The sequence below is a fragment of the Hemiscyllium ocellatum genome, chromosome 9 (genome assembly GCF_020745735.1).
Source record: "Hemiscyllium ocellatum isolate sHemOce1 chromosome 9, sHemOce1.pat.X.cur, whole genome shotgun sequence".
NCBI lineage: Eukaryota > Metazoa > Chordata > Chondrichthyes > Orectolobiformes > Hemiscylliidae > Hemiscyllium > Hemiscyllium ocellatum.
This window is the reverse complement of record NC_083409.1, coordinates 104,315,666-104,341,035: the sequence shown is the minus strand read 5'-3', so window position 1 is coordinate 104,341,035 and position 25,370 is coordinate 104,315,666. Positions and strand designations below refer to the sequence as shown.

At 41.9% G+C, this 25,370-nt stretch overlaps 1 protein-coding gene across 3 annotated transcripts in view; it reads left to right on the top strand.

The window, feature by feature from the left end:
- The window catches only part of usp33 (ubiquitin specific peptidase 33), a 94,409-nt gene that overhangs the window by 20,743 nt on the left and 48,296 nt on the right, over positions 1-25,370 (top strand). For all 3 annotated transcript variants that reach the window (XM_060830628.1, XM_060830627.1, XM_060830629.1), the window contains 7 exons: positions 5,295-5,438; positions 7,549-7,639; positions 7,870-7,939; positions 13,304-13,417; positions 14,414-14,492; positions 16,433-16,853; positions 21,589-21,729. In XM_060830628.1, the coding sequence (XP_060686611.1) occupies positions 5,295-5,438; positions 7,549-7,639; positions 7,870-7,939; positions 13,304-13,417; positions 14,414-14,492; positions 16,433-16,853; positions 21,589-21,729 (1,060 nt within the window). The remainder of the gene's footprint in view (positions 1-5,294; positions 5,439-7,548; positions 7,640-7,869; positions 7,940-13,303; positions 13,418-14,413; positions 14,493-16,432; positions 16,854-21,588; positions 21,730-25,370) is intronic.

Sequence of the window (25,370 nt, the reverse complement as noted above, 5' to 3'; positions counted from 1 at the left end):
AGAGCTATAAGAAGAGACTAGATAGGATGGGATTGTTTTCCTCAGAGCAGAGAAACTGAGGCAGAGGACATGATTGCAGTGTATAAGATTATGAGGCGTATAAAGAGCAGCTGTTCTCCTTGGTTGAGGGGTCAATCATGAGGGGACATATGGGCAACATGGTGGCTCAGTGGTTTGCACTGCTCCTTTACAGTGCAAGGGACCTAGGTTTGATTCCACCCTTAGGAGTTTGCACATTCTCCCCCTGCCTGTGTGGGTTTCCACCGAGTGACATCTGGTTGGCATGGACCACTTGGACCGAAAGATCTGTTTCCATGCTGTACATCTCTATGACTCTGACTCTAAGAGCAGGTTAGGTGGATCAGCCATGCTAAATTGTCCATAGTGTTCAGGGACATGCAACCTAGGTGAATTAGTCATGGAAAATGCAGGGCTACAGGGATAGGGTAGAGTTTGCTTTTTGGAGGGTGTGTGGACTCAAGAGCTTACACTGGGATTCAATGATTCTGTGATTTTAGGGTAAGGGGCTTAAGAAAAAGCTTTTTCACGCAGGGGTGGTGGGAATCTGGAATACATTGCCTGAGAAGATAGTGGAAGTTGGAAACCTTATTTAAAAAAAAATTGGATGAACACTTGAAATATCATAACATTCAAGGGCATGAGACTAGTGCAGAAAATTGGGATTAGCATGTCTTTAGTAGGAGCTGATGAAGGGCTTTTGCCCAAACGTCGACTGTCCTGCTCGTCAGATGCTGCCTGACCTGCTGTGCTTTTCCAGCTCCACGCTCTCGACTCTAATCTCCAGCACCTGAAGCCTTCAGTTCTGTCTGTCTCTTTAGTGGTAGTTAGGTCAGTGCAGACTCGATGGGCCAAAGGGCCTTCCATGCATTGTATGGCTCTGACTATAACTGTGACTGTCAGCTTCATGATAATATTCTGTGCCACATTCACATAATCATAGAAGCTTATTTGCAGAAAGAGGTCATTTGGTTTGTCTTTCTTGCACTGGCTCATTGAAAGAGCAGTCAGGCTTGGCTCCATTTTCCTGCTTGTTTGTTACCCTTCAGCTTCTTCATTCATGACTCTATCCATCTTTTTAATATTTAATATGTTTCATTCATTAGTACAGGGTTCCAGATCCTGACAACTTTGGTTTTTGTTTGGTGAAGAGGGAGCGGGTGATGTGATTTGATTTATTACTGTCACATGTACTGAGGTACAGTGAAAAGTGATGTTTTACCTGCTTTACAGGCAGATTGTACTATACAAGTGCAACAGGGTAACAGAACAGAGTGCAGAACACAATAAAACAGCTGCTGCGAAGGTGCAGAGAAAGATCAACATTAACATTAAAGAGGTCCATTCAAAAGTCTGATAAAAGTGGGGAAGAAGCTGTCCTTGAAGCTGTTCATACGTGTATGCAAATTCTTATATCTTCTGCCCTATGGAAGAGGGTAGAGAAGGGTATAACTAGTGTAGGAGGTGTCTGATGATGTTGGTTGCTTTCCTGATGCAGAAGGGAAGTATAGACGAGGAATTTCCTTGAAAAGATTTTAAATTTTTTTATAAACAGATTTAAAATTGTGACCTCTTTTTATTGGAAAAGGAAATAATGTTTCTTTATCTACTGTGAACCTCAACGTCAGAAAGCTCTGAGATCACCATTTCAACTTTTCTAACCTTCCTGGCTTTTCCAACCTGTCCTTGAAACCATACCCCTCATTTTCAGTCACATTCTGATAAACCTGTCATATAATCTTTAAAGCCTTTACATCTTTCCTGAAGTGCAGTGCCCCAGCTGAGGTCTAACCACTGATTTGCAAAGTTCATTTGAACTTGACAAGACAGTTGTCAATACCCCCTTTAAATGCTATGTTTATAATTCACTTGATTTTGTTATGAAGATATGGGTGTACATTTGAGAGTGAAGGACTTGGCAAGTACACAGAGCGCTGGAGAACTTACAAAGTAACATTTGATTCAGAACAACCACCACTCGCTGAGTTGCTATGAGACAAAAGCACAAATTCGAATTTGGCCAACCAGTTTAAATTATACCCCGAAAAATATCAAACTCCAATCCAATTTGAATTGAGTATGTTGAGAGTCTTCAAAGCCAGTGACCCAATCCGAAGCTTTGGGGATATAAGACCAAGGAAAATTGAATAATTGAGATGAGAAATGCCAAGCCCAGTACGTAAACAGACTGCTTGAAAAAATAGTTCTCTTAAAAGTACCTTTTGATCAGTAACCTGTGACGCAGAAATTCCTAAGAAGGAAAGAAGACACAGGAAGATCCGAATAGAAGCATGAAAGCTGCCTGGTTTTGAGATAGGAAGTGTGGTTTTATAAGTCTTGGGAGTTTTATCGGACTAGTCCAGGAAGAAATTGGAAATAGTGGTTAGTTAATTATTCTCTGTTATACTTTAAGGAATAAAGTTGTTAATTTTTACATTAAACAGTTCTTGGCCACTTGGAGCTTTACAGATTACTGCACGGGGTAAATCTTTTCTGTGTTGCTGGTTGTAAATTAAACAGGAGGATTTACCCAGTGTTGTAACAATTTGCTTTAACAACTTTTAGTTGTTTTAGACTTTCAAACTAAAAATTAATCTTTGTTTTTAATGGTTACAGTCCAGACTGCACCTTATTACCCAGTCCTTGGGTTTCAAAAGTCCTTGCTTACAAATGTCTCTATGCTGTTTACGGCTTTCTCTCCTGCATATTCACTGTTCTTGTCTCTGTTCACCCCACTTCACCACCACCACTGGTATTTTGCATTAATCATGGTGTCTGTTCACGCGAGAACATTGTTTCATTAGCGTTTGGCAACCAGTCAAACAGCATTTTGAGTTTAAAATTCTCATCCTTATTTTTCAAATATTTCCATGGTCTCAGCCCTCCCTAACCCTCTCATCACTCTCAGGGTCTCAATCCTCTCAAATATCTGCGCTGGTCTAATTGGTGTATGCCCAATTTTAATTCTCGACCATTGATGGTTGTGTCTTCAACTACCTATCCCCAACTTTTTAGCACCCTCCATAAACTTCTCTGCCTCTTTACCTTGCTTTCTTCCTTTTTGATGCACCTTTTTTATTAATCCTACCTCTTAGGCCTGATGACCAAATGTTGGTGAGATATCTCTCTGTCATACTTTAGTTTTATGAAGCTATTGTAAAGTAGCTTGATGATTTATTACATTATACATGCAATACAGTAAAGTTGTTATTGCATTTATTGTCTATTTTCAATTCTTCTTCCTTGTTGTGCTGATTTGATAGGCAAAAGTGCGGACTGCAGATGCTGGAAACCAGAGCTTAGATCAGAGTGGTGCTGGAAAAGCGCAGCAGGTCAGGCAGCATCTGAGGAGCAGGAAAATCAACGTTTTGGGCAAAAGCCCTGATGAGGGGCTTTTGCCCAAAATGCCAATTTTCCTGCTCCTCAGATGCTGCCTGACCTGCTGTGCTTTTCCAGCACCATTCTGATCTAAATGCTAATTTGATGCCTATTCTTCAAAATACCTTTTGAGCAACTAAAATTAACATAAATGTCAATTAACATAAAACATTGCATGAATTCTTCAGGAGTATTATCAGGACAAAATGCAGACTGCTGAACTTTCTATCATGCTTGCCACATTGCATTTTATCTCTACTATTATGTGGCAGTGTGTCTTCCAACTTTGGGAGCAGCAAGAGGAGAGAGATATTTGTATTCAGTAGCGGGTTGCCAAAGCTTGATGATTACTATTTCTTCAAAGCTTTAGAAATCCATAATTTATTTTCTGGATGCTGCAAATGGCAGGCTAAAAGGTCATCTCATTCATCATTGATGCAAAAACCTAGACATTTTCCATTCTGTCAGTTAGAATAAGACTAAAACTGATTCCGATCAAACTGTGATGATACAAGTGAATCACTGACTTTTTCCCTTACCTGCCTCAAGACAGTGGTTGACACTGGTTTGTAAGTCCACAGTTGCTACTGATTTCCTATTATCTCATCCAACTGGCAAGTTGATCATTTAAAGTGGGCGGGGGAAGGTAGGGAGGAGTGCAAGTGGTAATGGGAGGACAAGTTTGGGTGGTTTGTGGGAGCCGAATTGGCATCTTCATCCGAAAGTAGCGATACTTGTCTGATTATCTCCTAAAATCAAATTTCATATATTTACAGGGTTGCGATTTTGTTTTATCTTGTGTTTTGGAGGAGGTTGTGCGGAATCGAAAAGACAAATAATAACAATATAGTGAACGATGGAATGTTTTGCCCTCCAGTAAGAGCTGCTGGTTCATGGTGGTGAAGTCTTTTCCGACTGGATATAATTTGTGGATGCGACAGTTATTTTCAGTGATTCTTTCATGTTTTCTTACAAGTGGCATTGCAAGTAGAGTAGAGCATTATAAAAGCTGTTGATGGCAGGCTCATAGTTGCTGGAAGGGTCAGACACAACTGAGCCCAACCCTAACATTTACTTAATTTTTCAGCAGGAGTCAGTGGATAGTCTTCAGATGTGGGGACTTCGTAATTTTTTTTCATATTGGCTGTAGTTTGCTTTTTGAAAGATTCGCCTACCTTCTCTATTTCCTTCACTGTAGTGTCGCTCACCATTTTTTTTTTCTGCCTTGAGAAAAGTTCCCTTTTGTCTGTAACATTGTAGCTTAACAGTAGTATGTTTTTGCTGTTTAAACCAGGCACACTGAGAGGAAATAGGAACTATCTGACCAAATCTTTTTCCAGTGCAACTTGTCTGTAGATTCCTTTTCCTTCCCCTCCCGTTTCCTACTGTATCCTGTGACATTATTTGTCCAGCTTTGTGTAAGTCGCTGACATGTGGTTTTCGAACTTGAGGATGTATATAACTGATGCTTCTGTGCAAATTAAGCTGACTGATGTCAGTGCAGGCCTCCTCTTTCTGTGATACGTGGAGAAATGCACTGTGCAGAAGTGAATGTCTCTGTGGAACTTGTTTGGGGCAAGTAAAATAAAATATAATCCAGTTTCTAGAAAGCATATGCCACCTTGTGGGAGATAAGTGTTCCTGCTACAATAGGAAATAAAAGTTAGTAGAAGCCCAGAGATAGTTGATGGTAGTGAGTTCTAATACTAACTAGAGAAGAGCTCCTGTTTTTATATGTCGAGGTTTATTGTGCAGAGATTTCGTGTCCACACTAGTATTTGGCAAAACTTGTACACTGAAGTTTTGATTCGTGAGAGGACATGAAATGCAAGTGTTAAGTCTTGGCATGTTTATATAGAATCTGATTTTTTTCTTGTGAATTATACATCATTTTTCAGGAAACCAGACACAATCTCACTGTAAACCTTACCACCTTGAGAGTCTGGTGTTATGCCTGTGGAAAAGAGGTATTTCTGGAGCGAAAACTTGGACCTCCACCAACAGTGCAACATGGGACATCACCACAGATGTGCGAACACCAGGTAAGGCTTCATTCAAATAATACCAAAGATGTGAAAGAGCCAGACATTGCTGATTTTAGTACAAGGTTTATGCCCGAAGCGTTGACTCTCCTGCTTCTCAGATGCTGCCTGACCGGCTGTGCTTTTCCAACAGCAGACTCTTCGACACAGGTGAGGTGCCGGAAGACTGGAGGTTGGCAAACGTGGTGCCACTGTTTAAGAAAATCAGTAAAGATATGCCGGGGAACCTGACCTCAGTGGTGGGTGGGCAAGTTGTTGAAGAGAATCCTGAGGGTCAGGATGTACATGTATTTGGAAAGGCAAGGACTGATTCGGGATAGTCAACATGGCTTTGTGCGTGGGAAATCATGTCACAAACTTGATTGAGTTTTTCTGAAGAAGTAACAAAGAAGATTGATGAGGGCAGAGCAGTAGATGTGATCTATATGGACTTCAGTAAGGTGTTCGGCAAGGTTCCCCATGGGAGACTGATTAGCAAGGTTAGATCTCACGGAATACAGGGAGAACTAGCCATTTGGTTACAGAACTGGCTCAAAGGTAGAAGACAGAGGGTGGTGGTGGAGGGTTGTTTTTCAGACTGGAGGCCTGTGACCAGTGGAGTGCCACAAGGATCGGTGCTGGGCCCTCTACTTTTTGTCATTTATATAAATGATTTGGATGCGAGCATAAGTGGTACAGTTAGTAAGTTTGCAGATGACACCAAAATTGGAGGTGTAGTGGACAGTGAAGAGGGTTACCTCAGATTACAATAGGATCTGGACCAGATGGGCCAATGGGCTGAGACGTGGCAGATGGAGTTTATTTCAGATAAATGTGAGGTGCTGCATTTTGGGAAAGCAAATCTTAGCAGGATTTATACACTTAATGGTAAGGTCCCAGAGAGTGTTGCTGAACAAAGAGACCTTGGAGTGCAGGTTCATAGCTCCTTGAAAGTGGAGTCGCAGGTAGATAGGATAGTAAAAAAGGCGTTTGGTACGCTTTCCTTTATTGGTCAGAGTATTGAGTACAGGAGTTGGGAGGTCATGTTGCGGCTGTACTAGACATTGGTTAGGCCACTATTGGAATATTGCGTGCAGTTCTGGTCTCCTTCCTATGGGAAAGATGTTGTGAAACTTGAAAGGGTTCAGAAAAGATTTACACGGATGTTGCCAAGGTTGGAGGATTTGAGCTACAGGGAGAGGCTGTACAGGCTGAGGCTGTTTTTCCTGGAGCATCGGAGGCTGAGGGGTGACCTTATAGAGGTTTACAAAATTATGAGGGACATGGATAGGATAAATAGACAGCGTCTTTTCCCTGAGGTTGGGGAGTCCAGAACTAGAGGGCATAGATTTAGGGTGAGCGGGGAAAGATATAAAAGAGACCGAAGGGGCAACTTTTTCACGCAGAGGGTGGTACGTGTATGGAATGAGCTGCCAGAGGATGTGGTGGAGGCTGGTACAATTGCAACATTTAAGAGGCATTTGGATGGGTATATGAATAGGAAGGGTTTGGAGGGATATGGGTCGGGTGCTGGCAGGTGGGACTAGATTGGGTTGGGATATCTGGTCGGCATGGACGGGTTGGACCGAAGGGTCTGTTTCCATGCTGTACATCTCTATGACTATAAGTGCATGAATATCAGGTACTGTTCTTTTTAAGTATTACAACAGGGATATTTACTTCAGGTACAATTCATGTTTTGAACCATTTATCTCACTGAAACTATGATTCTAAATGACTTCTTGGGGTGGATCAGAGAAGATGAAATGTATGCACACAAACTTACCAGTCAGACTTAAATTTGAGAGTGTTAAAACCACTTCTGTTATGTTTGAATGGCTACCACTCATGCATTCACTAAAGTAGCTTCCCCACTAGAATGCAGATAGATTAAGATGCAAAGTCTGCTGATTGTACTTGGTGTTTTATTGCAGAATTATATTTGTTCTTAGTAAAGGGGACATTGAGGCTACATCCTTTATCACTCTGAGAATGTGATGGTTGACTTGACGCTTAGAATTACTTTCTCTAATTCTGTGCTGTTCCTGATTATAATTGACTGGTCTTTTGCTGTCTTATGTATCAAGTTGTTCTTGTCTTTACATATATGCCCTTGTGTGTTTTATTCTAGGATTCCTCTCCCTGTGAACAGATGTTGAAAGCTCCTATTACTCTAGTGGGACATGACCTAGATGCAGAATATGATGACATGAAGACAAGAGGTTTGGTCATTCAGAGTTGCTGCTTTAAGTTCCCTCTGTGGACCCCTGCTACTTTTTATTCCCACTTTTGTTTTATTTCCTCCCTGAAAAAGTCCTTGATTTGGGGCAGTCTTTTTAAAAGAAATGAGTAGTGAAAGTACGTGTACTGCCTTTATAAGTAACATTCTGAACACAAAATTGCCTTGTAAAAAGTTGGATTTTTTTCGAACCTGCGTATGTTGTCCTTCCAGGTCTCACTGGATTGAAAAACATTGGGAATACTTGTTATATGAATGCAGCTCTTCAAGCTCTTTCTAACTGGTAAGATGAATTCTGACAAGCTTTCTGAGAACCCTTAGAATGCATTCACTTGTTGAGAATCCAGCTGAAAGTTTCTTCCATGTACTCAGTAGTGCTATACTTTCTTGTCGTAAGTTTTAAATTGGCCATAAAAAGCAGCAAACCTGAGGTCTTGGAGAAATTTAAAATTCAGCAGAGGAGGACAAAGGGTTTACTTCAGCAAGGGAAATTAGAATATGAAAGTAAGCTTGTGGAAAACACAAAAACTGACTGCAAAAGCTTCTTTAGATATGTGAAGAGAAAAAGACTGGTGAAGACAAATATAGGTTCCTTGTAGTTAGATTCAGGTGAATTTATAGTGAACAATAAAGAGATGGCAGACCAGTTGAACAAATGTTTTGGATCTGCCTTCACTAACGAGGACACCAGTAACCTTCAGGAAATGCTAGGGCACAGCAGGTCAAGCATGAAGGAGGAACCGAAAGAAATCCTTATTTCTGGAAATGGTGATGAGGAAATTGATGGGATTAAAACCCAATAAGACCCAAGGGCCTGATGTTCTGAATCCCAGAGTACTTAAGGAAGTGGCCCTTGAAATAGCGGATGCACTGGTGATCATTTTCCAACATTCTGTAGACTCTGGAAGAGTTCTAATGGACTGGAGGGTAGCTAATGTAACCCCATTCTTTAAAATTGGAGGGAGAAAAAAATGGGGAATTATTGGCTGGTTAGCTTGACACCATTGGTGGGGGAAATGCTGGAGTCAATTATTAAGAAAGTAATAACTGAGCAAAGTGGTGACAGAATCAGTCCAGGTTAGCATGGATTACTAAAGGGGAATCACGCTTGACAATTCTTCTGGAATTTTTTGAGGATGTGATCAGTAGAGTGGACACGGGTGACTCAGTAGATATGTATCTGGACTCTCGAAAGGCTTTGACAAGGTTCCATACAAGAGCTTAGCAAGGAAACCCAAAGCTCATGGCATCAGAGATAGTATATTGACATGAATAGAGAACTGGTTGGCAGACAGGAAGCAGAGAGTTGGAATAAATGCATCCTTTTCAGAGTGGCAGGCAGTGATGAGTGGGGTGTTGCAGGGTTGTGCTGCGACCCCAGCTGTTCCCAATATACCTTAATGATTTGGTTGAAGGAATTTGCACAAGACACTAAGCTGGGTGGCAGTGTCTGCTGTGAAGAGGATGCTAAAAGGCTGCAAAGTAACTTGGACAGACTGGCTGAGTGGGCACATACTTGGCAAATGCAGTATAATGTGGATACATGTGAGGTTATCCACTTTGATGGCGAAAGCAGATTATTATCTGAATGGTGGCAGTTTAAGAAAAGGTGAGGTGCAACAAGACCTGGGTGTCATGGTGGAACAGTCACTGAAGGTTGGCATGTAGGTGCAGCAGGCGGTGAGGAAAGCTAATGGCATGTTGGCCTTCATAGCGAGAGAATAGGAGTATCGGAGTAAGGATGTCTTGGTGCAGTTATACAGGGCCTTAGTGAGGCCACACCTTGAGGATTCTGTGAAGTTTTGGTCTCCTCGTCTGAGGAAGGGCATTCTTGCTATTGAGGGAGTCCAGCGAAGATTCACCAGACTGATTCCTGGGATGGCAGGACTGAGCTAGGAGGCAAGACTGGATCGACTGGGCTTGTATTCACTGGAATTTAGAAGAATAAGTGGGGTTCTCATAGAAACATATAAAATCCTGTTCGGAGAAGACAGGCTACAAGTGGGAGGAAGGGCTTATGCCAGAGACATTGACTGTCCTACTGCTCGGATGCTGTCTAATGTGCTGTGCTTTTCCAGCGCCACACTGATCTCCAGTGACTGGAGATCAGCAACTCTGATCTCCAGCATCTTCAGTTTTCACTTCTTCTCTGTGTTGCTAAAGGTGAATGACTAGCTGAGTCATTAGGAACTGGCTGATCATAGCTTCAATTGTAGCCTGTGGTGTACAAATGTTTTTGTCAATTAGAGGCACTACAAGCGAAGTTACTAACCTGTGTAAAAGAAAGTCAATTGGGATTGCAGTCCTTGATCAATATGGCTGAGACAGTGTGTGGACATCTGATAGGAGTGTGGTCGGATTCAGCATGTCATTTTCCAATCGGTCAAACCTGTTGTCTGTGGTCATCTCCAAAAGAACCACCTTTGTGTTGCGTGAGGATAACCATCATGGAACTGCACAAGAATTTCACCCTTGAGAGATGGAAGATTAAATTCCACTGTCCCTTTAAAATGTGATCCAAACTATTAATCGAGTTCCATTTTGAGCTGAAAAATAATTGTGTTTGATAAATATCGGCATTTCCTAAGGTACCACACCAAAGTGAACGCAAAGATAAAAGCAATTCCTTGATCGCCGAGAGGGTCCAGTTCCTAAGAACCCCTGCGAATGATGAAATTCATGAGTGAGAAGCTTGTTTAAAAATCCCAAAAATGCAATTTTTGCCGGCACATATTAATTTTTGTTATCTTTTGGCACGGATAAGAGATTTTGTGTTTTCGTGGATAAAGAGGATTTACTTTGTATCGACAACTTGTTGGAAGGAAGCAAATGTACTTCAGCCAAATTTTTGATGACACAGAAATAGGTGGAAAGGCAGGTTGAGAGAGGGATGCAAACAGTTTACAGAGAGATATTGATAGGTTAAGTATATAGGCAAAAAAATGGCAAATAGAATATAATGTGAGAAATGTAATATTGTTTATTTGGAAAGGTGAACAAAAACAGTGTTTATTTAAGTGGATCAAAATTGTAGCAAAGGGATTTGGGAGTATTTGTGTTCAAAACAGAAAGCGAGCGCACAGGTACAGTCGATAATCAGGAAGGCAAATGAATGTTGGTCCTTATTTCAAAGTATAAGAATAGGGAAGTCTTGCTACAACGAGTTGTAACTTTCGAGACCATATCTAAAGTAGTGTAAACAGCTTTGGTCCCCTTGTTTAAGTAAATATATTGTTTAATTGGAGGCAGTTCAGAGAAGGTTCATTGGGATGATCCCTGATATGAAGGGATCATCTCATGAGTTAAGGTTAGAAGAATGAGAGATGATCTCGTTGAAACATGTACAGTTGTTAATGAGCTTACAGGGTAAATACTGAGGAAATTTCCTCTTGTGAGAGAGTCTCGAACCAGAGGGTGTAGTCTCAGAATTAAGGAGCACTAATTTGAGATGAGAGGGAATTTCTTCTCCGTGTGTTGTGGAAGAGACATTAGCATGGATAAAGGATTGGTTAGCTCAGGCTGCAAGGAGGAGACATAACATAGGTCTTTCTCATGTTGGCAAGCTAACTTGCAGAGTGCCAAAGGAATTTTCTCATCTATTTCAATAACATGGACGAAGATGCTGAATGGTACTTAAATTTGCTCATGTCACCAAAACTGACTGGATCATCAGCTTTTGGATCAGTGGTTCGGGAAGAGCACAGCAGTTCAGGCAGCATCCGAGGAGCAGCAAAATCATCAGCTGTCAAGAGCTGGTAGAGAGTCTGCAAACAGACATAGGTTGTAAGTGGACAAAATTGGCAAAGGATGTAATGTGCAATACCTTCAGTTTGAGTAAAGTAAGTTATTTAAATGGAGAGGGTTTGCAAAACTCTGCAGTACAGAGAGAAATAGTGTCCTACAGAGAATCTGAATCATAGATTTGTTCCTGTGTAGAAGAATATCATGCAGCCCACTGTCTTTCTGGCATTTTGACTTTGTGCTAAACTTCTGCCTTTTTCCAATAGCCCAGCACATTGTTTCTAATTGAGTAATCATCCAATACTCTCGAATGCTTCAATTGAACTTGCTTCCACGAGACCTTCAGGCAGTGCATTCCAAGCCTGGACCACACACTGTGTGCCACAGCTTTTTCTCACCTTGTATTTTTTTACTTTGAAAAAGATTTTAAATCTGTCTTTTCTAGTTCTTAAGGATGAAATATAAAAGTACGAAAGTTTTTCTGAGCTGTATTGAGCATTGGTGAGACTGCATCTAAGTACTATGTATAGCTTTAATCTCCTTATTTAAAACTTGTATAATTATGTGAGAAGCAGGTTGTAAATTTGCTTGCTGAGCTGGTAGGTTTGTTCTCTGGCATTTCATGTCATCACCATGCTAGGTAGCATCATCAGTGAGCCTCCAATGAAGCGCTGGTATTCTGTCCTGCTTGCTAGTTATGCGTCTTGGTCTGTTGTGGTGGGTGATATCACTTCCGGTTCTTTTTCTGAGAGGTTACTAAATGGGGTCTAATTCAATATGTTTGTTCATGGAGCTCCAGTTTGAATGCCAGACCTCTCGGAAGTCCCACGCGTGTCTTTGTTTAGCCTGTCCCAAGATCAACATACTGTCCCAGTCGAAATGGTATCCCTCTTCGTCTGTGTAAGGATACTAGTGATGGTTGGTCATGTCTTTTGGTATCTTGTTGATGGTCATGTATCCTGGTGGCTCGTTTCCTGCCCATCTGTCCAATGTAATGTTTCTTGCAGTCCTTGCAGGGTATTTTGTATATGACGTTCGTTCTGCTGGATGTTCATACAGGGTCCTTTAAATTAATCAGGAGCTGTTTCGTTGTAGTTGTTGGTTTGTGGGCTACCATGATGCCTAGGGATCAGAATAGTCTGATTGTCATCTTCAAGATGTCTTTAATGTATGGCAGGTGGTTGGAGTTTCTGGGCATGTTGTGTCATCTTGTTTAGGTCTGTTGTGTAGGAATCGGTGGACTGTGCTTTTCGGGTACTCCTTGTTCACGCAGACCAGCGGGTTGGTTGATTATTATTTGTTGCTCTGAGATGTTCAGCCATCTCCTTGCACAGCAGAAGTCCTTGTGATGACGGTGCTCCCACAATAGACTTAGTATGGAGAGACAACAATGTTAACCCAGTGACAGGAAAGAGATTGCAATACATGTCAAGGTCTAGATGATATGTGATTTGGAGGAGAAATTGTGGGCGGCACGGTTGCACAGTGGTTAGCACTGCTGCCTCACAGCGCTTGAGACCCGGGTTCAATTCCCGCCTCAGGCGACTGACTGTGTGGAGTTTGCACGTTCTCCCCGTGTCTGTGTGGGTTTCCTCCGGGTGCTCCAGTTTCCTCCCACAGTCCGAAGATGTGCGGGTCAGGTGAATTGGCCATACTAAATTGCCCGTAGTGTTAGGTAAGGGGTATATGTAGGTGTATGGGTGGGTTGCGCTTCGGCGGGTCGGTGTGGACTTGTTGGGCCGAAGGGCCTGTTTCCATACTGTAAGTAATCTAATCTAAAAATTAGAGTTGCTGTTCCTTGTGTTATCTTTCACTGTGGTGGAGATCATGGGATTGGGCAGCATTGCTGAGCTGATGCAAACTGGAACTTTCCTGATGAAGATCATTTTATCTCTTTCTTCCCCAGCCCTCCCTTGACTTTATTTTTCCTTGAATGTGGAGGCTTGGTGCAGACAGTTAAAAAACCAGCTCTTTCGAAAAGTTACCAAAAGTTGATGGCGGAAATATGGCACAAGAATCGGTAAGCCACACAACATTTTATAGCACGTTCCACAGTTAATGAAGCGCTGGATAATAGGAAGAGGAAGATACTGGGCATACTGGAAAAGGCACATTTAGAGAGAGATGCTTTTCTTTTTAAGTGTCTTGAAGGAAGCAAGAGAAATAATAAAGCAGCAATGGTTTCAAAGAAGTTTGAATATTACCCCCAATGATGGAACCAGATGAGTGGGAATGAACTGTAATGTGGGATGGGCTATCTGGTTGGAGCAAATCAGGACAGTAAGTCCTGGAAGAACTACATAAGCACTAGTAAGTTTTTGGCTGCACCTGTAAATATTTCCACCATTTATCCATCCAAATCCAAAATGTGCAACTGCTTCTATTCTCCAAAAATCAACAATGATCACATTGCATTTAATTCAGTTTCAAAGTGGTTATGGCCTATTATTGCGTCTTAACACTCAATTTATTTGGGAATGGTGGTGTTTGCTGTCTAGCTTCATTCATGACGAGTTCAAAGTTGGCACAGAGTCAGCTGGTTTCTATAATCATGTATTTTTGTTGGGGTGAAGTGAAAAACTGATGTAAATTTGTTGAAATTTATGTTTAACATAACAGTTCACGTCCAACAATCCCAGCAACTATATTTTAATACCTTCATTTGTGAAAAAAGAGTTTTGTGTGTTCCTTCTCCCTGGGTCTTGCTCGTGGCTTGTTTCTGAATGATGGAAACTGCTCCTTCGTTTACTTCAGATTACCAGGGTGAGACTGGTACACTGAAACTTGAGGCCTTTCAGTGAAGAGTCCTTCAGCAAGTAGGTCATTTGCAGAACTATCAGTACTAATGTGGAATAACATTATTCCTGTCATCATTACCTTTCAGTCAATGTATATAATGGGAAAACTGCATTTATGTGAGCTCAGCAGTCATTAGTATTGGGCATATGCATAGAAGATATGGTTTAAATCAAGCAATGTTATTCCTTTTCATTCACGTGACTGTGTGTTTCTCCAGTCCCAGCTACGTTGTGCCTACAAGCCTGTTCCAGGGGATTAAAACAGTGAATCCAATGTTTCGGGGCTATTCTCAACAGGTGAGAACTTTATCACTGAGGAATATTTTCATTTAATTTTGTTTTGTGATTATAAATTTTCTACCCAACAATGTTCATTTATGAACCCATGATGTTTGTAATGTATTTGAATGCAAAAATAACTCTCCATGCAGCTGAGCCATGGAGATCAGGATAGAAATTTCCGATTCTGAATAATGTTAGCTGGTCTCAATCAGATGATCACATTCCTGAAGAAGGGCTTATGCCCGAAACGTCGAATTTCCTGTTCCTTGGATGCTGCCTGACCTGCTGCGCTTTTCCAGCAACACCTTTTCAGCTCTGATCTACAGCATCTGCAGACTTCACTTTCTCCTCAATCAGATGATCAAATGATTAGCTCGATCCAGTTTCAGTTCATTGCTTTGTCACCTGAAATGATCCCAATTTCTACATTTGTTCAAAGATGTTCCCGAGAATTTAATTATCTTTTTCACAATTGTTCTGGCGCAGTATGGGGCTATTCAGCCCATCATGCCTGCACTAGCTGTTCAAACGAGAATCGTTACCTTGTGCCATTCTCCTGCAAACTCCCACATTAAGTGGGGACATCTTCCTACAAAAAGTAGTGGCAATCTTGAACATTTATCACAAAAGGCTGTGGATGCTGAGATATTTGGAGCTCTTGCAACTGACATCAGGAGCTTTTTATTAGGTTATGGTTTTCAAGGTCTGGATCAAAAGTGGGGAAAATGGAGTTGACGTGCTGAAGGACATAGAAGATTACAGCGCAGTTAGAGCAGCCTTCGGCTCTTGATGTTGCGCCAACCTGTGGAACCAATCTGAAGCCTTTTTTTTTCTACACTATTCCATTCCAAGACAAACAAACAATGTATAGCAGTACCCGACTTGTATAGATATAAAGTCATTTTTATTATGGGGGTGCTGTGGAAAGAATATTCTTGAAAAGAAGCTGTCTGTAATGTGGCTTGGATTTCATTATTGACTTTGATTAGATTTGTTTTGACTAGATTAGATTCCCTGCAGTTTGGAAACATGCTCTTTGGTCCAACAAGTCCACACCAACCCTCTGCAGAGTAACCCATCCAGACCTATTCCCAACATTTACTCCTAACACTATGGGCAGTTTAGCATGGCCAATCTATCTGACCTGCGCATCTTTAGATTGTGGAAGGAAACCCAAGCACCCGGAGGAAACCCAGCAGATGTGAGAGTGTGCAAATTCCACACAGACAGTCGCCCGAGGTGGGAATTGATGCCGGGTCCCTGGCACTGTGAAGCAGCAGTGCTAACCACTGAGCCACTGTGCCGCCTTCTGTGAGAATTTATGCTGGTGTTAATTGGAGGTTGAGTACCTGAAGGGTGGGCTGGAAAGTCAGAGACCATTTGAGACAATAAGAGAGTGGAAACAAGAATATCTTAGCATAGTACTCACTGATCTTGAATCCACTGCCTGAAAGATCTGTAATAATCTCTATGATCATTACTGAGCTAATTGATGGATCAGGTTCAAGTAGATAAATATTCTCATCCTGTTACTCTTCCTACATGAAACAGTCTCTGGCACTGAGCTTAATTTTCCCCTGTCATCATCATAAGGTGGTTTAGGGGCAATTTGTATTTTTTTTAAGCAAGTAATTGAACCATAATGTGACTAATTTAATGATTTATTCAATTACAGGTTAATATTTTAAATTATGTATTTGGAAAATATAGAAACAGTCACTTCTGCCCAGATGTAAATTCTTGGAACTGGGCAGATGGAACTTCAAAATATGGACAAAATGCTGAAAATACTCTAGTTCAGGGGAGAGTGTAACTTTTCATGTTACAGATCTTCAATCATAATTTTTAATGGACGTCAAAAGCCGTTGCAAGTTGCTATCTTGTAAACTTAAGCAGTGGTTCTGACTCCCCAAATGTTAGCTATGTTAAGCTACTCTTATTTCATTCTTTTTCAGGATGCCCAAGAATTTCTGCGTTGCTTAATGGATCAACTTCACGAAGAATTGAAGGAACAAATTGTTGAGCAGATTGAGGACGCTGTATCTGCAACTATGGAAGATCAAATGGAAGAAGAAAACTTGTCTGACAATGAATTTCAGTCTTGTGATTCATGTTCAGGCAGTGACAAGGCTGACCCTGAGACAAACTCTAAGATCTCGGCAGAAGACTGCATGGAAGCAGAGATGCTAGTACATGAAGAAATGAAGAATTGTGCATCAGCGAAAGGATGGCAACGGGAGCGAAATCTGCTGCATAAGCTTTATAGGCCCAACTCTAGAGATGAATTGGATAAAGACATGGATACTTCAACAGGTGCTGATCAAATAGTAGACCGTGATGGGACAGTCAAAGTGCAGATCCAAAGCAGGTTGCCAGGTAAATAGGCATTCTTATTTACATTGTGTGGATTTAATCCTGTTCTGCTGTTTCCACAAAGCAATCCAAGTATTTCTTTTCAAATTGGATATTTCTGGTATGCATAACTCAAATAATTGATTAAAAGTGAGACAGATGACTAGAGTTTCCGATTTCTAACTTGATGTGTATTCTATTTACCCAATTTGAACCTTTTACTTATAACACAACTTTTTACTTGTTAAAATATATTGTGCTTAATGTACTAACAGAAGAGATGTCACAAATAGCAAGGAAGATAATAGCAGGCTTGAGAAAGACACACACTGATAATTTGAATAATCAGGCAAGTGGTGGATGCAGTTTATGACAACTGAATGTACTGGTACTCTGAGGTGAAAACCAGACAAAGGGGCATGCTTTCCAAAGGTAAGTAGTGAAAATGTGCAAATGGGGTTGGGGATTTAAGTATCTAATATTCTAGAAGAGAGTTATATGGACAGGTAAAGTCATAACAAAAGCTAATTACAATTGCTCTTATAAACAGAAATATAAAAATTACTTAAAAATAAGTAACATTCAATGCATATGAAACCTTTTGGTTTAGGCCACAGAGTATTACTTGTTCTTTGTAAAAATGTCATTTATAACTACAATGTGTTTACAGACCATACAAAATTACCAAAATTATGTATGAAATGGGAAACCAATCATGAGAAACTTGAGATACTGGGACTGTTGGGAAACTGAAACTTTGTTTTTCTATTGGAGAAGATTAAAATGCGAATTAATACAATTTTCAGAAGTTTTAATAAAGAACGAGGAAAGATTTCTTCCTCTTGAAGAGTTGGTGATGAGGAGGATCATCAACTTAAATTGTTGAAAGTGTGGAGCACTTTCTTTCAGTCAGGCCGTCTAGAGGACTTTTTTTTGTCAGGGAAGTATTTGGGGCAAGAGTAGTGCAATTTGTAAGCAATATATGGTTAAAATTTGAAAAGTGAACAGACAAGTCTGAGATGAGAACAAGGCAGCAGATATTCTCAATCACAGAATCTGTACAACTTAAATAACCACTACCACGCTATAAATGTTCATTTCTCAATAGTGAACAAATGGTGAGTGTTTTTAATAAGATTGAACCTGCAATGAAATATGACTTTGACACTGCGATGAGCAACGTATCATGCATTTGTGCAAATGTGTACGCTCTTTCTCCATCTTGATAGCGTTAACAGCCTTGGCTTGTCTGCTGCCAAAACCCCGAGCCAGACCTTTGCGACTTGACTGTTCAGACGCATCCCTTGCTGGCCTCCCATGTTCTACCCTCAAATGCTGAAGTCATTCAAAATCTGCCTGTGAACCCACCTATGTTTGTTGATCTGCATTGAGTCCCAGTATTGCCGCAATTGAATCTTAAAATTCTCTTCTTTGCAAATTAGCATGTCATCCTATCCACATCTCTAATTTTCTCCAGCCTTAAAACCCTCCAATTGCTGAGCTCCTCTTCAGCACTTCTGACCTTAATCAGTCCATTATTGGTGGCCTTCATGCATGATAGAATGTCCTCACTAAGTCTGTGACTCCATTCTTTTTTTTATATAGCCATACATTATGGAAGCAGACTCTTTGGTCCAAGACATTCACACCGACCAGGTATCCTAAATAAATCTAGTCCCATTTGCCAGTATAAACCTTTCTTATTTGTATACCCATCCAAATGCCTTTTAAATATTGTAGTTATACCAGTCTTCACCACTTCCTCTGGCAGTTCATTCCATACGTGGATCACCCTCTGTGTGAAAAAGTTGCCCCTTAGGTAATTTTCAAATCTTTGCCCTCTCACCTTAAACCTATGCCCTCTTGTTTTGGACTCCCACACCTCAAGGAAAAGACCTTGGCTATTTACCTTATGTATGCGCCTCTGCCCTCTTGTTTTGATCCATTTATAAGCAAGAGCAGTTTCTCCCTGACTACTGTGTCCTGTCTTTCCATGATTTTGAAAACTTAATTCAAATCTCCTCTCAGCATTTCCTTTCTCCAAGGAGAACAGACCCAGCTTCTCCAATCGATCCTCTTAATTCGTTCCAGGGATAAGACACTTCGTTGTTATAAACCTCTTTGCATCCCCTCCAAAGCATTCACAATCTTCCTAAAGTGTAGTGCCTAGGACTATACAGAGTACTTGTGAGATCTCCCTAACGTCTTGTGCAGATTCAGCCTAAGCTCCCTGTTGCTATACTCTAGGCCAATTTTAATTACGCATAGGCTACTGTATGGTTTTTTTAAAAATCATACTCTCCACTGTCCTGTCACCTTTTGCATAAGTTGTGCACATAAACACCCAGGTTCTCTGCTTATGCATTTCCTTTGGCGTAGTACCCTTATTTTACGTTGTCTCCATATTCTTTCTACCAGTATGAATCACCTCACTGAAGATTTAATTAATTATACTTGTTGATGAATGTTACCCACGGTACAGAATTTAATGTGGTAGAAAGTTGTTGTGGAATTTGAGTTCTTCCACAAAACAAACTTTTGTAGGTTTGTGCATTTTTTGTGAGGGAGGTGGGTGTCAAATGGGAATGTAGAAGTTGGGAAATGTATTCATGAGAATCTCCAAAGCTGCCTTCTAGGAAAGTCACATATGTACCTATTTTCTTGATATGCTAGATACTTGTTTTCTCAAGAGGGAGACAAATCACTTGGACTAATTTTGTTTTGGGATCACAAATAATGCATTGGTGTACTGTTGGAGTTAAATGAAGGAAGATCACACAGCTTCTAGGCATAGGGTTCTGTTGTACATTCTTGCTGCTGGGCTAAGTAGGACTATTGTGCCTATTGAAACAGTAACTTGAGGAAATAAATGCAGAAAAGATCCCGGCATTCATTCGTGGGTGTACGTTACCCTGTGTGGTATTGCTGTCTTTTCCATCAAGCAGGTAATTCTAGCTGATGGTGTGTTCAAAGTTGGGGCTGAACTGAAGTTTTGAATGGTTAATAAACAAGAATTTGGTTTTTTGATATATTTTGCACTCTTGCCCCAGTTCACCCCCAACTTTGAGCACACCATTAGCCAGAATTTCCTGCTTGATGCAAAAGATAGCAATACCACACAGGGTGTTTGTTATTTGGAATTCATAGCCAGTTTCTTTTAATTGAGAACTAAACTCTTGGTCATGTCCAAATCGCTGTATGGATGAAATATTTTGTGTTGCCTATTCTAATTTTGCAGCTTCCCTTGTAGAAGTTTATGGAGTGTGCCTTGCTCTGCCAATCTTCTGGTGTAGACTCAAAATCCCATTAGAAGTACTTTGTTAATCCAGTAACATAAGTCTGAGGATGTAGTTATATCATTCCTTTTTGTGTTACTGTTGAGCAGGTAACAGCAACATGCTATTGATGACATAAACTGAGCCTGTATAGTTTAGTTTAGTTCAGTCCTTCTCCAGAAAGGATTGGTTGTGAATTTCAAATATTTAACACTTGGGTCCTGCTCAATTTAAATAATTACTGTACTAGAAGCTGTGTCAAAAGCCTTGCATCTATGCCTGTAACTGAATGTGCATTGCAATATTATGAGACCTTTGACAATGTTTAATTTCTTGTTGCTTTTCTTTTATTTGGGTTGCTTACACCTACATTTTTGAGGTGTTTAACATTTTCTTGTCAGTTGGGTACAATTGGCAGCCTGCAGCTTTACTCTTGCTGCCTGTAAGTTGCCCTGTGAGTATTGATCTTTAAACCTGTTGTATGATGTTAAGTGCAGACTTAGATAACATGCTGCCTCATTAAATTTCCTGGATTTCTGCTGTCCCCTGAGTAATCTTTCACTTCATAAACAAGCAATGGTTATTGTCCTGAAAGTCATGCTTCTCTTCTCTCCCATCTTGAGTGTTGACTGCTAAAGATTCTGTCTGACATTCTTGAAGTTCTAAATTAAACATAGGAAACAATTTTCCCCAACATGCTCTTCCTGGTTGCATTGATACTCTAATCCATATCTCTGCCTCATTTCCATACCTTTTGATATTTTTACTCTTGAAATGTTAATCAAATTCCCTCAAAACAGTTCTGTTTGATTTAGTAGCCATATGAACTCGTCAAGTGGCTTTGTTATTAAAGAAGTTCCATCAAATACCTCTTTTAAGTTTCTAGTTCAAAGTGTAGCCTTATATTCTTGTAATATTTATCTAGCAACTGGTGGAAGTAACTTCCACAATTTATCCACCAACTTGACAATTTGGACACTTAATTTTGGATTTAGACCTGTCACCCTGAAATATTCACATGTGTGTCACTTTTCAGCACTTGAGCTGAACAGACACTTGAGCTACCTTGGACAATAAGGAAGCAGGTGTATGGGTACAGCTTCAAGTCTCTATCAAGTACGATTTGTAGTTAAATATCTGAAGGTGCTTCACTGGTTATCTGACCACGCTCTGTAAAGAAATGTTGAGATAAATGACCAAAGGCTTTGTCAGAAGAAGGTTTTGAGAAGTGTCTTAAAGGGGAATAGAGACTGGAGAGATTTATGGAAGGAATTCCAGAGGCTGAGGGCCTTAGTATTTGAAGGCACTGCTGCCAGTACTAATCAAGTTTGGGTATGTATTGCCATTTCTTTGGGTCAAAATACTTCTACTCTCATGTCCACGTCATTCATCAAGAATAAATCATGTTTGTGGGTACTACAAGGTATAATAAAATTACTTTTTCTTTTACAAGACAGCTAATTTTTGCTTTCATTCCTTTTTAGACGTTGCCTCTGATGTGTCTATGCGCAGTCCCTCAAGGCCAAACAGTTCTACGTCTAACGATGCAACAAATGCAAGGCTGTCCAGCAGTCCACCCCGATCCACTTCAATGTGGGGGGGGTTTGTTTCCTCACACAGAAAAGGTACACACTCATTTGAAGGTTTGCATGGAAAGATGTTATTCCCAGTGTGTGGAATCAACAGCTTACTGAACTGTACAGATTTACAGACCCTAAACTCATATGGAACTCACTTGACTGTCAAGGGGATGTGGTTCTATTCTTTGTTGTTCATGATGGTCTTTGTCTGGCATCTGTGTTGCATGTATTATTGCCATTTATCATCAATGTTCCCTCTAAGCTGCGCTTTTCTGAGTACTGAGCAATCTCTTTTCTAAGCAATCTCTCATAAACACTTCTACTTGTGATGAATGGATAGATGGAATGTGATCAACAAAGCAGCTGAAAAATGTTCAGGTGTGGTAGCGAGTCTGTTTCAGGACATGGTTGAAGAGCTTCAGGGCAGAGGAAATGACGGTGGGGGGGGGGGGGGGGGGGGGGCGGGGTTGCAGTGAGAGAGCAACTCACTGAGATTCTTGTAGAGAGAGGAGAACTTCAAGGTCGGCATCCTTGCAAGAGGATTTGCAGTAAGGATAAAATCAACCAGGTGAAAGTGAGGACTGCAGGTGCTGGAGATCAAAATCGAGATCAGAGTGGTGCTAGAAAAGCACAGCAGGTCAGGCAGCATCCGCGGAGCAGGAAAATCGACGTTTCAGGCAAAAGCCCTTCATTGGAGCAGTCGATTTTCCTGCTCCTCGGATGCTGCCTGACCTATGCTTTTCCAGCACCACTCTAATCTGGATTCTGATCTCCAGCTTCTGCAGTCCTCACTTTTACCTGAAAAATGTTGACCCTAAGACTATTTATTTATTTATTCATTCATTCATTCACTCTCTCTCACTCACTCACTCACTCCATGTGGGCATCTTTGGCTAGACCAAGATGTATTATCCATTCCTGAGTCCCATGAGAATCTCTTGTTGTGATGGTTTTGGGATGGCACTGGTTGGGCTCCAACAACCGTGAACATTTTCCTTTGTGGTGGGAATGACTTCAATCAGTTTTTCATTGATTCTTGTTGTTACCAGTTTTGCTTGTGCTCCTTGATGCCAACTTTGTTAAATGCTTCCTTCAAGTCAAGGGGAGTAGTCTAACCTCTGGAAAGTACATGCTTTGGCCATGTTTGGACCAAAGCTGAAATAAGGCCAGGAGCTGATTAGCTATTGCAAAATGCCAAGTTAGCATTAATAAGTTAATCATTGGTGAGGTGGTTCTGGATAGCACAGTTGACACTTTAACTTTTGATCATTGGTCAAGTGATGTAGATTGGTATAGTAAATGGCCAGAGCTGAAAATGTGTTGCTGGTTAAAGCACAGCAGGTCAGGCAGCATCCAAGGAACAGGAAATTCGACGTTTCGGGCCAGAGCCCTTCATCAGGAATCATCCTGATGAAGGGCTCTGGCCCGAAACGTCGAATTTCCTGTTCCTTGGATGCTGCCTGACCTGCTGTGCTTTAACCAGCAACACATTTTCAGCTCTGATCTCCAGCATCTGCAGACTTCACTTTTTACTCATGGTAAATGGCCAGTTTGGATGCTGACACTTCCTTCATGAATGAAGAATGGCTATTTTGAGGATGTACAAGACAAATGTCAGCATTTTTGAATTGTGAAGTTTGACATTTTTATTTTTAGGAGAGGAAGAGAGGTAATCTATCATTTTGATACTAAAATCAAGTTGTGTTTGGATTTAATGCCTACATTTCAGAATAAGTAATATGAAAGAGATAAAAATTACAGCATTGATTATTATTCTGTGGTGTCAAACAGTTTTGATGAAAGGGGAAGAGGATGAAATTCCACAAGTAAATGTTGTTTCCAGGAATGTTTAGATAGTGCTGCAAATGTGTTGCTGGTCAAAGCACAGCAGGTTAGGCAGCATCTCAGGAATAGAGAATTCGACGTTTCGAGCATAAGCCCTTCATCAGGAATAAGAGAGAGAGAGCCAAGCCGGCTGAGATAAAAGGTAGGGAGGAGGGACTAGGGGGAGGGGCGATGGAGGTGGGATAGGTGGAAGGAGGTCAAGGTGAGGGTGATAGGCCGGAGTGGGGTGGGGGCGGAGAGGTCAGGAAGAGGATTGCAGGTTAGGAGGGCGGTGCTGAGTTGAGGGAACCGACTGAGACAAGGTGGGGGGAGGGGAAATGAGGAAGCTGGAGAAATCTGAATTCATACCTTGTGGTTGGAGGGTTCCCAGGCGGAAGATGAGGCGCTCCTCCTCCAGCCGTCGTGTAGTTGTGTTCTGCCGGTGGAGGAGTCCAAGGACCTGCATGTCCTCGGTGGAGTGGGAGGGAGAGTTAAAGTGTTGAGCCACGGGGTGATTGGGTTGGTTGGTTCGGGCGGCCCAGAGGTGTTCTCTGAAGCGTTCCGCAAGTAAGCGGCCTGTCTCACCAATATAGAGGAGGCCACATCGGGTGCAGCGGATGCAATAGATGATGTGTGTGGAGGTACAGGTGAACTTGTGGCGGATATGGAAGGATCCCTTGGGGCCTTGGAGGGAAGTGAGTGTGGAGGTGTGGGCGCAAGTTTTACATTTCCTGCGGTTGCAGGGGAAGGTGCCGGGGGTGGAGGTTGGGTTGGTGGGGGGTGTGGATCTGACAAGGGAGTCACGAAGGGAGTGGTCCTTGCGGAACGCTGATAGGGGAGGGGAGGGAAATATATCCTTGGTGGTGGGGTCCGTTTGGAGGTGGCGGAAATGGCGGCGGATAATACGTTGTATGCGCAGGTTGGTGGGGTGGTAGGTGAGAACCAGTGGGGTTCTGTCTTGGTGGCGGTTGGAGGAGCGGGGCTCAAGGGCGGAGGAGCGGGAAGTGGAGGAGATGCGGTGGAGGGCATCGTCGATCACGTCTGGGGGGAATCTGCGGTCCTTGAAGAAGGAGGCCATCTGGGTTGTGCGGTGTTGGAATTGGTCCTCCTGGGAGCAGATGCGGCGGAGACGAAGGAATTGGGAATATGGGATGGCGTTTTTACAGGGGGCAGGGTGGGAGGAGGTGTAGTCCAGGTAGCTGTGGGAGTCAGTCGGTTTATAATAGATGTCTGTGTTGAGTCGGTCGCCCGAGATAGAAATGGAAAGGTCTAGGAAGGGGAGGGAGGAGTCTGAGACAGTCCAGGTGAATTTCAGGTCGGGATGGAAGGTGTTAGTAAAGTTGATGAACTGTTCAACCTCCTCGTGGGAGCACGAGGCAGCGCCGATACAGTCATCGATGTAGCGGAGGAAAAGGTGGGGGGTGGTGCCAGTGTAGTTGCGGAAGATGGACTGTTCCACATATCCTACGAAGAGGCAGGCATAGCTGGGGCCCATGCGGGTGCCCATGGCAACTCCTTTAGTTTGGAGGAAGTGGGAGGATTGAAAAGAGAAGTTATTCAGGGTGAGGACCAGTTCAGTCAGTCGAAGGAGGGTGTCAGTGGAAGGGTACTGGTTAGTGCGGCGGGAAAGGAAGAAGCGGAGGGCTTTGAGTCCTTCGTGATGGGGGATGGAGGTGTACAGGGACTGGATGTCCATAGTGAAAATAAGGCGTTGGGGACCGGGGAAGCGAAAATCCTGGAGGAGGTGGAGGGCGTGGGTGGTGTCCCGAACGTAGGTGGGGAGTTCTTGGACTAAAGGGGACAGGACCGTGTCGAGGTATTGGGAGATGAGTTCGGTGGGGCAGGAGCAGGCTGAGACAATG